Raw genomic sequence first — 13,427 nt, forward strand, 5'->3', positions numbered from 1 at the left:
CTGTCTTGTGTAAGCTGTTTGTTGTTGTGATTTGAGAGATCTGTGGTATCTCAGTGTTTTTATGAGAGTGCAGTTGGGAAGTCATTAGAGTTAATACAGACAACTACCAGTTAATAACCTATCAAAAACGCATGAGGCACTAAAGGCCAGAGTTTCCCATCCTATCCTAGCCTTACCCCCGGTTCCAACAGCCTATGGCCAACTATGTTCTCTTCAGCCATATTCCCTCTCCAGAGTGTGGTGTTGTGTTGTATTGCTGTAGTGTTGTGTTTGCTAGTGTGGGTCTGTATTTTAGTCCGCTTTCTGCTTCTGCTGGTTCTAGCAACAGCATCAATGTTGATCTACACTGAACAAAAATATAAATGCAATATGTAAAGTGTTGGGCCCACGTTTCATGAGCTGAAATAAAAGATCCCCGAAAAGGTCCATATGCACAAGAAGTTTATTTCTCTAAAATGTTTTGCACAAATTTGTTTACATCCCTGTTAGTGAGCATTTCTCCTTTGCAAAGATAATCCATCCGCCTGACAGCTGTGGCATATCAATAAACTGATTAAACAGCTTGATCACTACACAGGTGCACCTTGTGCTGGGGACAATAAAAGGCCACTCTATAATGTGAAGTTTCAAATTATGAGGGAATGTGCGATTTGCATGCTGACTGCAGGAATGTCAGAGAATTTCATGTTTATTTCTCTACAATATGCCGCCTTCAATGTCGTTTTAGAGAATTTGGCAGTACGTCCAACCGGCTTCACAACCGCAGACCACGTGTATGGCGTCATGTGGGCGAGCGGTTTGCTAATGCCAACGTTGTGAACAGAGTGCCCCATGGTGGTGGTGGGGTTATGGTATGGACAGGCATAATCTATGGATAATGAACACAATTGCATTTTATTGATGGCAATGTGAATGCACAGAGGTATCGTGACGAGATCCTGAGGCCCTTTGTCGTGCCATTCATCCTTGCCATCACCTCATGTTTCAGCTTGATAAGGCACAGCCCATGTCGCAAGGATCTGTACACAATTCCTGGAAGCTGAAAATATCCCAGTTATTCCATGGCCTGCATACTCACCAAATATTTCACCCATTGAGCATGTTTGGGATGCTCTGGATCAATGTGTATGAAAGCGTGCTCCAACTTCCCACAGCCATGGAAGAGGAGTGGGACAACATTCCACAGACCACAATCAACAGCCTGATCAACTCTATGCGAAGGAGATGTGTGGCGTTGCATGAGCCAAGTGGTGGTCACACCAGATACTGACTGGTTTTCTGATCCACGCCCCTACTTTATTTTTAAGGTATCTGTTACCAACAGATGGATATCTGTACTCCAAGTCATGTGAAATCCATAGATTAGGGCCTAATGAATTTATTTCAATTGACTGATTTCCTGATATGAACTGTAACTCAGTAAAATCTTTGGAATTGTTGCATGTTGTGTTTATATTTTTATTCAGTATAATTCACTCTCTCTGAGTTGATGACTAGCCAGCCGAGAACAGCAGAGAGACACTTCTGTTTTCTGGAGCCAGTCAATGACCTTTACCCTCCTGTTCTGTTTGCTCTTCTCACTGTGTTTATCTCTCGTGTGTTCCTATTGGTTGAATGGCCTCCTGTTGTGACTGTGCACTGGTGGAGCGAGTGCCGCTCCTCCCGGACAGCCGTCCTGAAACACGCTGGCGGGCCCCTCTTGCATGAATAGGTATTTTATTTTCCTTCATCCCTCTCAGAGGACCGTCATCTAGCTTCTTCATCCCTGCTCATAGTCTACTTTTCATTTACCAAACCAATAAGAATGCACATTTAGATTAGATTAGGATTTTTCTGCATCAATTACGGATGGATGGACAATGCCAGCGCTTCTCCAAATATTTAGGTAGGCTAATTTCACTGAACATTTGCCTTTTGAAGCCAACTTTGGTTCTTGATGTAACTGTGTGTCAAATCTGTTGGACGACATAAAGTTCATATGGAACCACCCATCAGTCAAAGCCTGATACACATTGGTTGTTGTGAGGGTTTAGACCCTGTAGCACTGGTATTTGGGCCCCGCCTCCTCCATATCAGTCATCAGGACACTGTCATCACCATGTGAACCGTGGGATAGCTGGGTCTCACACTGGGCTGGGCCATCCTCCTCTCATCCTCCTCCCATCCATCCCTTTTCCACACTCCTCTCCGGTTTCACTGCCTTTATTTCTGTTGGCCTCATCGCCATCGCATTCAACAAACATTCAGTCTATCTAGCCACATCTAGCTATAGCAGACTGTATTTCAATGTTTCTGTTGTATTGTACAACCAGGCCAGATCATTTAGTGCCATGGAACTGGCTCATTGATGAATATGTTTTGTAATGTATTTGTTTTGTAATGTATAGGACATTTACAGTATTAGGCAAGACTGCCTTCTCGTCTTGTGTACCAGAGGCATGGAATAGTCTACAAGTTATGCCTCATCTAGACATGTTAGTGCCACTGAATGAATGAAACATTTTGATGGGAGACTCTGTTACAGAGGAGTGTAAATGCTTTTGTTTTTAGGCTGGATCATGTTGTTGTATTATATTGTTGTATATTTTAATTCTGTAATGTATTGATTGTTGCTGCCTTCTTGGTCAGTTCTCCCTTCACTCTGGTTCTCAATGGGCTTTTCCTGGTTAAATCAAAATCAATAAACATTTCGGATGTAATTCTTTTTTGATTGTTTTTTATTCGACTCATTGGCATGGTTTCTATTAGTGGAATAGGTCCTGGAAGTTAAAGTGTGATGTCTGTCTATCTGTTGATACCCCGCCCCAAAAGCTCTCTAGTTCTTAAAGTCAAGATCAGCCTGTAGATAAATCACCCAGGTTCATTACCCAATGAAAGCTTAAGACCAGACCCCCCTAATGTTATGTCAAGGGAGCCTTAAAATAGAGTCTTCAAGTCTTCCATGCTAAAGAGGGGAGAGAGCTGGGTAATAGCAGAGGTTCCTCCATTTATACTCTCCTTAAAATTACACTCTTTTTGTGAAAGAGGAACTGTGGAAAGTAAGTAACTTTTCCTACTCGAAACACCCCCACATTGTTGATGTGTGTGTAGACTGCAGAGCTGGTGAGTATGGATGTGGACCCTATGTCATGGGTCTGGGTCTGGCCTGTCCATTCAGCACTTTTCTCTGGGGGGTTCAGTTGGGATCACGCTGGCACTATGCTGCTGGATAATACAGGACTCTGCAATCAAAACAGGCTTTGTTAACCCCACAGCCAAGTAAGATCACTACAGCTGATCACAAGTCACAGTACAATACTAAACAGAAACACGACATGATGGTGGATGCACTTGTTGTACGCTAAAGATACGTTTTCAGTGATTTAGAATGGATTGCTGTTTGTTTGTAAATGGAGGATGGATTCCTGGTAGACATAAAGTGATTTCCAAATGGCATCCTAGTTCCTATATGGTGCACTACTTTTGACAAGGGCCCATAGGGATCTGGTGAAAAGCAGTGCACTATATAAGGAATAGGGTGCCATTTGGGATGCATTCTGAGACTGCAAGGCTGTACCCAGACTCAGAGTTATTATACATCAGGATAGATGGAAGGATATTGTAACAGATAGTACTGGAATGTGCTACTTTGAAGAGTTGTGTAATAAGTACAGGCAAAATGATGGTCTGGGACTATGCATGGACTAGCATGCTGGGCAGTATTGGATGATACAGGTTGTATTGTAATGGGAAAGGCAGTAGAATGGTTTGGAGAGCAGAAATCTGTATAAAGGTTTTAGTTGGGCTGGAGGACGGGGCAGTGTAGTAGTTTGGGGTGGAACTGTGTTGGGAAAAGGCTGATCTGTGTTGTAATTGGACAGTAGGTTGTCAGTGGCAGCGCTGGCCCCCTATCAGGGCCGGATGGGGGAGATTAGCCTTGTGGTGGGGCGTTGGGGTGGGCAGATTTACAGTAGGGGCCAGACGTGAGGGCAGCCAGCAACCAGGGTAAGGCTAATTATGAGGTTTCTCATTGTGTTGTGCTTGTCTCACTGTGTGTTTTTGTACTGTGTATTTCTCTCGTGTGCATATGGGTGAGAGGTTGTGCTTTGTAACAATGCAATAGCTAGGCAAACTGGGTACGCTATGTTGAGTTACTTTAAGTTTGTGTGAAATTAGTTTGTGCCCAAGGGTATTAATGAGGAATTTGATGTGCATTAGGACTTGTGAAACATTTCAAATATATAGACAAAACTGACTGCTTGTCTAACTTTAAAACCATGCGTGGCGTGTTGCATGAACAGCTTTAGTGTCGAGACAATGGTGCCTCTTGCTTTTGTTATTATCTTTGTAAGTTCTGGTGATGGCTCTGAGTCCCATTGTGAGCTAATATGTTAACTTGCTCTCTCTGATTCTTCATTTGCAGAACGTACGCTTTGACCCCTCAACCCCTCCATCCCATCTTTCCCATCCTTTTTTTTGGTTCTGATGTGTCTCTTCTCTTCTCTCTCCACAGGCGAGCCACACAGGAATGCGCTCCTACATTTACAATAAGAACTCTGTGATTGGCTCGCAGGCAGAGCACGGTGGGATGAGGACGTACTTCTTCAGTGCCGACACGCAGGAGGACATGAATGGTTGGATCCGAGCCATGAACCAGGCTGCTCTCATGCAGAGTCAAGGCATCAAGAGGTTAGTCCCTCCCTTCCACCCTGCAGGCCATTCCTAGTTGTCCCCAATAGTTTCCTCTGTAGTGTCCCCAATTGTCCCCTCTGTAGTGTCCCCAATAGTCTCCTCTGTAGTTATCCCCAATAGTCTCCTCTGTAGTTATCCCCAATTGTCTCCTCTGTAGTTATCCCCAATAGTCTCCTCTGTAGTTATCCCCAATAGTCTCCTCTGTAGTTATCCCCAATAGTCTCCTCTGTAGTTATCCCCAATAGTCTCCTCTGTAGTTATCCCCAAAAGTCTCCTCAAGTTATCCCCAATAGTCTCCTCTGTAGTTATCCCCAATAGTCTCCTCTGTAGTTATCCCCAATAGTCTCCTCTGTAGTTATCCCCAATAGTCTCCTCAAGTTATCCCCAATAATCTCCTCTGTAGTTATCCCCAATAGTCTCCTCTGTAGTATCCCCAATATTCCCCAGTAAACCCAATGCCTCCTTGTCCAAACAGGGATCCACCAGTACCTCTCCCAGTAGACCTCTGCCTCCCTCTCTCTTCCTTCTCAGCACCAAAGCAAAGCACATTTTCCCCAGTCGGATCTTGATCGTGTGCCTGTAGAAACATTAGCAAAGTGCCTAACTGTTGGGGTTGTAGGTGGGAGTGTACCTGGCCTGGCCTGGCTTGGCATGGTTTTGGCATGGCATGGTTTAGCTTGGCCTGCTTGACTGGGACTCAGTGAGCAGTCATCCATGGCAGGACAGGTGTAGCACTGCTCTGATAGAGTCTACTCTCCTGTGCTGTGGGATGGATGGGGTGTTGAGTTCTGCAGCTGGCTGCTGTATGGATGAGAGCTCCATCCTGCTCCTGCTGCCAGCTGAGCATGGGCCAGTCACAGGGCACAAACACATCTGCGTCCCAAATGGCATCCTATTCCCAATATATTGCACTACTGATTAGATCCCCATGGGCCCTGGTCAAAAGTAGTGCAGTATATAGGTAATAAAGAATAGCTGTTTCAATTAAAAGGAGAAAAAGATATGGTTTGGCCAAACTGGTTACAGTTTGGTTAGATGAATGACACAGCGTGTGATGTAGAAGAAATTAAGTGTACAGTGCACATACATGATGTGGCTGATCTGGAATGGCATTCTACAGCTGAGAGGAAGGTTGGATCTGATGTTTTGGGAAACAGTACCATCTAGTGGCCAACACTGCTCAGTGCTCATTAGCAGCTCCAAGGGAAGCTATTTCTCCTGACAATCATTGTCTGAATCTACTGCTAGTGCTACATTATAATGTTATCAGGATGTCAGCATTATCATGTAGACAGATTAGACAGCAAGCTAGAACTTGGAATTTCAGTAGAGCATTAGCTAACACTCGTTTACAGTACCAGTCAAAAGTTTGTACACACCTACTCATTCAAGGGTTGTTCTTTACATCAGAACTATGAAATAACCCATAAGGAATCATGTGGTAACCAAAAAAGTTTTAAACAGTTTCTTCTAAGTAGCCACCCTTTGTCTTGATGACAGCTTTACATACTCTTGGCATTCTCTCAACCAGCTTCACCTGAAATGCTTTTCCAACAGTCTTGAAGGAGTTCCTACATATGCTGATCTGCTTTTCCTTCACTCTGCGGTCCAACTCATCCCAAACCATCTCAATTGGGTTGAGGTCGGTCATCTGATGCAGCACTCCATCACTCTCCTTCTTGGTCAAATAGCCCTAACACAGCCTGAATGTGTGTTGGGTCATTGTCCTGTTGAAAAACAAATGATAGTCCCACTAAGCCCAAACCAGATGGGATGGCATATCGCTGCAGAATGCTGTGGTAGCCATGCTGGTTAAGTGTGCCTTGAATTCTAAATAAATCACAGACAGTGTCACCAGCAAAGCACCCCCACACCATCACACCTCCATGCTTCACGGTGGGAACTACACATGTGGAGACCATTCGTTCACCTACTCTGCGTCTCACAAAGACCTGGCGGTTGGAACCAAAAATCTAAAATTTGGACTCATCAGACCAAAGGACAGATTTTCACTGGTCTAATGTCCATTGCTCGTGTTTCTTGGCCCAAGCAAGTCTCTTCTTCTTATTGGTGTCCTTTAGTAGTGGTATCTTTGCAGTAATTCGACCACGAAGGCCTGATTCACACAGTCTCCTCTGAACAGTTGATGTTGAGATGTGACTGTTACTTGAACTCTGTGAAGCATTTATTGGGGCTGCAATTTCAGAATTTCTGACATTTTCCGGATTGTCTAACCTTCATGTCTTAAAGTAATGATGGATTGTCATTTCTCTTTGCTTTTTTGAACTGTTCTTGCCATAATATGGACTTGGTCTTTTACCAATAGGGCTATCTTCTGTATACCACCCCTACCTTGTCACAACACAACTGATTGGCTCAAACACATTAAGAAGGAAAGAAATTCCACAAATTAACTTTTAAGAAGGCACACCTGTTAATTGAAATGCATTCCAGGTGACTACCTTAGGAAGCTGGTTGAGAGAATGCGGGTGGCTACTTTGAAGAATCTCAAATTTGATTTGTTTAACACTTTTTTGGTTACTTCGTGGTTCCATATGTGTTATTTTATAGTTTTGATGTCTTAACTATTATTCTACAATGTAGAAAATAGTCAAAATAAAGAAAAAGCCTTGAATGAGTAGGTGTGTCCAAACTTTTGACTGGTACTGTATGTCTGATATGCTCTGAACTTTGAAACTGAGTTAACTGTCCATTGAGGACCTGCCCTGTCAATATTTGTAATGTAAAAAATGTGTGATTTGTTAGACGTGTATAGTGTTGGTCTGGGAATCAGATAAATGATATCTCAGATGAATGACTCCCTGCAGAGGGAGAGAGTCTCATACATTCATCTGTGGGACAAATGAATGATCACTAGAGCTATTACACAGAGTCATTGATGAAGAGGCTACCCCAAGCTATTTGTTTAAAGACAAAATGGCTGTCATTTCCACTCTCAAGGGGAACCCAGCCTGCCTCCTATCCAAAGAGCCTCACTTAGTTACACTCCCCTCTCCATGAAAATATGTGGGTGTTAAAAACATATTGAAAACCCCTCCCTGTAGTCTCCCTTCCCTCTTTGGAGGAACTCAGTAATGAATAAAGGACGTTTGAATGCTTTCACTAGTATCACTCAAGTGGGAAATAGCACTGAGAGTCAGAGTCAACTCAGGTTAATGGAGGTGTCCATGTACTTTACCATAATGTAGTCTACTGTATTAATATCTGAGGGAAAGGAGGAATGAATAGCATTAATATGTTGTTTTAAGACACAGAACTTAAGTATTTAATGTATTACTATAGGTCACTAAGTCCTTGACTAGCATTCAGGGAATATAAACTGAACAAAAATATAAATGCAACATGTAAAGTGTTGGTCTCATGTTTCATGTCTCATGTTTCATGAGCTGAAGTAAAATATGTTTACATCTCTGTTAGTGAGCATTTCTGTTTTGCCAAGATAATCCATCCACCTGACAGGTGTGGCATATCAAGAAGCTGATTAAACAGCATGATCATTATACAGGTGCAACTTGAGCTGGGGACAATAAAAAGGCCACTCGAAAATGTGCACATGTGTTTTGTCACACAACACAATGAGACATGTCTCAAGTTTTGAGGGAGCGTACAATTGGCATGCTGACTGCAGGAATGTCAACCAGAGCTGTTGCCAGAGAATGTTATGTTCATTTCTCTACCATAAACTGCCTCTAGGCCCACCCACGGCCGCGCTCCTTTCCAGTGATGTGAAATCCATAGAAAATTAATTCATTCATTTCAATTGTCTGATTTCTTTATATGAACTGTAACTCAGTAAAATCGTTGAAATTGTTGCATGTTGCGTTTATATTTTTGTTCGGTATATTAGCTTGTCACTAACCATATCACACTGAGCTGATTAATCATGTCAGTTGTTTCTAATGTCCAGGGGTTGGTGTGATAGAAACGCCAGGTTTGGTCATTGTCTTTAGCCTAGGTAACTGTAAAGTGCCTCTGTTATAGTCCAATATCCCTGTTGACCTCTATCGCCTCTCACCCCTCACAGAGAGGCAGTCACAGAGAGACCAGAAATGTCAGTGCAGCAGGCAGTACCACAGACCAACCACGTTAACAACAACAACACCAGTAAGAGCCACTCCCAGTCGCGTTCAGGGAGCCTCCAGCGGCCCGAGAGAGAGGAGCCTCCGGAGGGGGAGATCCGACTGAGCCAGGGGGACGAGGAGAGGTACGTGTTGGAGGCTCCTAGAAAGCTCAGCCATCCAGCCACGGAGGTAGAGGTGGACAGGCTCTCCCCAGACACTCTCCCTGGCCCCTCACACCGCAGGAATGGCCAGGCCCACACAGTCCTCGCCACGCTGCCCCCTGAGCAGAATGGGAACGTCGTGTATAAGAGGGGCTTTGTCCCACGGACAGCCACAGAGAAGCAGGTGCAGAGGAAGACAGCTCTAGCTCAGGTGGAGCACTGGGTCAAAGTACAGAAGGGAGATCCCAAGAGGTCAGTCAGAAGACCTACATTACTCATCTAATGTAATCTTTACTCTTATCCTGAGCATAATCTTAACCTTATCCTTAGCTTCAGTGATGATAAAACTAACCATCACAGGAGATTGGTGGCACCTTAATTATGGAGAAAGGGTTCGCTGTAACGGTGGGAGCGGAATGGGTGGAATGGTATCAAATACATCAAGCACATGGTTTCCATGTTTTTGATGCCATTTCCTTTTTACTGTTCCGGACATTATTATGAGCCGTTCTCCCCTTAGCAGCCTGCTGTGCTAACTTTAGCCTCAGCCCATGCCCCTATATCAAACATTCAATTGACATACTGTATTATAACAAACTTTTTATAAATGTCTCCCCCTGGTGGCGATTGTGAATGTCTCAGCTCTGAACTGCTTTTTCACTGTAACGTTTGTTGGAATAAAGTGGTCATGCCTGAATGGCTGTTGATACTTTACTTAAATGCACTTTAGTTTCAACTCAGTATTGATGCTCATTTATGTACCTGGTGAAGTAAGTAGACTGCACAGTTTATAAAAGGCTCTATTCCTCTTTCCTAACCTTAGCAACACACCCACTACTGAGTACGCCCTCCCCCTCCCTCGGCGGACCCCTCCCCTGCAGCCTAAGGCCGTGGTAGTAGAGGCCTACCAGACATTGCCAAAGACCCCCAGACTCCCGTCTGGCGGGAGCTCCCCTTCGGCGCCCCGCAACCTGCCCAGCGACTACAAATATGCCCATGACCGGCTCAGCCACTTCCGCATGTCCACCGATGAGCGCATGGCCACCAAGGAGGGCATGGTATGGCAGCTGTATGAGTGGCAGCAGCGCCAGCAGTTCCGCCACGGCAGCCCCACGGCGCCCATCTACACCGGGCCAGACTTCCTGGACACGGCCTCCTTCAGGGTCACTGTGGAGATGCCTCGCTCCATCTCTGTGCCCCCTTCCCCCTGTGAAGTACCCCCATCTATCCCCACCTTCAAACCACTGTCCCCCCACAGACCACACACCCCCTCAGACAGGGTGACGGTCAAGCCGCTGGATGAGGTGCCACCTGGGGAGTCCCCCACCGGCTCCAGTTCTCCTAGACGGGTGTTTTCTCAGCTCTCTAAGGTAGGACTCTGACCCACTGGGGTTTAAAGGGTTAAAGAGGCTGGTTTACCAGCCTGGGACTGGCACAAGACTACATGTTTCACAGCTAAGGAACGTTCATCTTTCATAAAAGGGTTTAATTCTCACAGTTACTGAGGTCATATTGTTTGTAGTGAATTTCCATTTCATCTCTGTCTTAGAGGAATAATAACTTTCACACGTTAACCGTTAGAGAAAGGGCCAACCATGGGAAGATGAGCATGAGAAGTAGCCCTGCTGTAATTTCCCGGCATCTTCACTTTGATGCCGGTCACAAGCTCCGAAGGATTCACACAGTCCACACCCAGGCCCTCTACACAGGTGGTAGGGTGTGTGTGTGAGTGGGAGCCTCCCCATCACCCATTCCTCCCATCTCCCAGCCCGGCCCAGGCTCCAGGCTCAGACACACACCAGCCTGTGTGGCCGTGTGTGTGTGAGTGTGTGACCTCCTGTGACAAGGCACTGTCCTGCGTCATCCTCATCCTGTGCCGTCTCCCTGCCGGCTGCCACACCCCCCACATGTGAGGCTGTCTTTACAAGGCTGCACCACACCAGCCTCCACGCAGCCCTCATCGCAAGCCCACTGTCCTCACACCAAGTAAACAGAATGTCCCAGCCTCTGTTTCCTCATCATTCACCCATAACGCCAAGTCACTAATTATGTCTCTCAAATAGAACCCTGCCGCTCCGCTCGCTTACAGAATAATCATAAACACTCAAAGAGGAAAAGTATTTTTTTAATGAGCCACAGTGTATGTGTGAGATCATCCAAGAAAGCAATGGTTTATGGGTACTACATTTAGTCTGCAGATGAACTTTGTTTTGGTGGATCCAGCATCTTTTACACTGGTGATGTCTTTTTGGCTTGAGTGTGTATTTCAGAGCTGTGTTCCATGTACCTCTATGGAATATCACACAAGTGTATGTGTCTGTGTGTTGTGTGTGTGTGTGTGTGTGTGTGTGTGTGTGTGTGTGTGTGTGTGTGTGTGTGTGTGTGTGTGTGTGTGTGTGTGTGTGTGTGTGTGTGTGTGTGTGTGTGTGTGTGTGTTTTATTAGCGGCTAATTCTATTTGCCCAGGGCCTCTCAGCACCCTGTAAACATCTCCGCTGTATCTCAACCATCAGCAACGGTCTCTTTCTTCTGATCTTACATTTAAATTAAAAACCTATTATACAGCAAAAAAAGATTGGCTTGGGAATCTCTGAGGGAATGGCTCACAGTGCTTCTCTCGCTGGTAGCAAACAAATGTTATTTTAAGAAGGCAGGTTGGGGATAATTTATGTGTAGTTAATTCAATCTCTTGTTGTTTGTGTCCTTTTACGGTTCTGTGATGGCTCTAGCCAAGGAATTCTGTGTGTTAAGCAGAAATGTCAAACCTTCCAAACCCTGTAGCAACTTAAACTGGGGGCACACTTTATTTCAAATAAGAGGAGGAAGGATGGAAATAAATTCATGGATAGAAGAAAAAATATGCTGTGTGCACAAATGAGTTTGTAAAGTTCCCTTTAAGTTTGGGGTGCTACATATCAGAATGCCCAGTAGCGGGGACAGAAAGCCAGGAACAATCTGAACCACATTGCAGGCATATTCATCCTTGTAAATGTTCATTTATGATTTGCCATTCTGTTTGATCTGTGAAATGGGATATGTAGCCTAATAACTTGTTAATGTCTTTGTTTTCCCACAGACTAGTCAGCTGGAGAGACGGTCAATGCCAGCCATGGGCTACATCACACACACAGTCAGCGCACCAAGCTTGCATGGGAAAACGGTACAGCTTCTGTCTTGTTCGTTTATCTTCATCACACACCCAGTTTAAACTATTCTCTGCTTTATATTAGGACTATTAAAGATTAATGCTGAAGGGAACTTCGATGTAATACATTTCAGACAGAAAGCGGCACCATTTTCAGCTGGTGGATTCAGTGGTGTTCTGCTCTGAAGGGCCTTGTGTGGGTAGCGGGGAGAGAGGAGCAGGTATTGTGGTAGGATGCTTAGGCCCACAGCTCTCTGGGGCCTGAAGAGCTGAGCCCTCGCTGCTGCCGCCCTGGTGGCCAGGTGTTGAAGTGCTCTCTCTCTGTCCCTCCCTCTCTTCCTCTCCCTGGCCTGGGCCTGACCCTACTGCAGCCGGAGGAGCTGACCCTGCTGCTCATTCAGCTCAGGAGTCACCAGGCCAAGATGGCTGGTGTCCACGGCGACGCCCTCCACCACCTACATCACAACGGCCTCCTAGGCCCCAGCCTGCAGGTCAGGCCCCCCCGTATCCTCCCCCCTGCAGCCGCCCTGCCCTGCAGCCCCACTCCAGTGATTCGTGGATCCCCAGCCCCCAGCCAAATCCCCATCACCCGCAGTCTGTCTCTGCTAGTGTTTTGGTCCCAGCTCCATCATTCATTGGACTGTGTGGTGTGTTGGTCGTGTCTTGTTGTGCTAGTGGCTTAGGTGCTCCCCTGTTAGCATGGGCTGTCTGCAGCTATAGATACACCAGCCTGTGGCCTCACTTATCTGTCGGCATAATGTACCACTCCGTTGAGCCTTATAGAGACGTGTTTCATTTGATTTGTTAAAAAACAAACATGTTGCTCCTAAGCTTCATATCAAGCATGTTGCCTGTTGACTATGCACCATGCCTGCCTTCACGTACATATACTGTAGCCTTATCTTCTGTTGTTTGAGGTCTTTGCAAACCTGGATAACTACAATGAGAAATGTATTTTCTTACACATTTCCCCTCTAAGTCCTGGTTGTGCAGAACTGTGTGTATCTGAGAAGTCATTCTTATTAGTGTAAAGTGATCCTGGGTATACAGGCTGGTTCAGTAGTGTGTCTCCCTAGAGCAGGGGTAGGCAACTAGATTCAGCCGCGGGATGATTTTTGTTGGAGCGAATGGTCAGGGAGGCTGGAACGTCTGTTTTTTTAATTTGTGGGAATACTTGGGAACAGATTTCCTAAATTAAACTGAATTCCTGGTGATTTTACAGTCTTTTTTGACCAAAAAATGAAATACAATAAAAAAGAAGATGCCTGTTGCTGACCCCTGCCCTAGAAGAGCCAGTCCAAACACACTGCTCTGTTCTCAGACCTGCACACCACAGTGAAGCTGTAAACGTGCTCAATGACAACCATGC

At 45.4% G+C, this 13,427-nt stretch overlaps 1 protein-coding gene across 11 annotated transcripts in view; it reads left to right on the forward strand.

Moving 5' to 3' along the window:
* LOC106562332 (pleckstrin homology domain-containing family A member 7) overlaps window positions 1-13,427 on the forward strand; it is a 178,050-nt gene that overhangs the window by 105,256 nt on the left and 59,367 nt on the right. For 6 of the 11 annotated variants that reach the window (XM_045689235.2, XM_045689241.2, XM_082957834.1 and 3 more), the window contains 5 exons: window positions 4,493-4,668; window positions 8,717-9,166; window positions 9,738-10,284; window positions 11,990-12,073; window positions 12,430-12,549. In XM_045689235.2, the coding sequence (XP_045545191.1) occupies window positions 4,493-4,668; window positions 8,717-9,166; window positions 9,738-10,284; window positions 11,990-12,073; window positions 12,430-12,549 (1,377 nt within the window). The remainder of the gene's footprint in view (window positions 1-4,492; window positions 4,669-8,716; window positions 9,167-9,737; window positions 10,285-11,989; window positions 12,074-12,429; window positions 12,550-13,427) is intronic. The other 5 variants (XM_045689236.2, XM_045689238.2, XM_045689239.2 and 2 more) reach the window with 1 other exon arrangement.

Source organism: Salmo salar, chromosome 11 (assembly GCF_965601325.2).
Source record: "Salmo salar chromosome 11, fSalSal1, whole genome shotgun sequence".
NCBI lineage: Eukaryota > Metazoa > Chordata > Actinopteri > Salmoniformes > Salmonidae > Salmo > Salmo salar.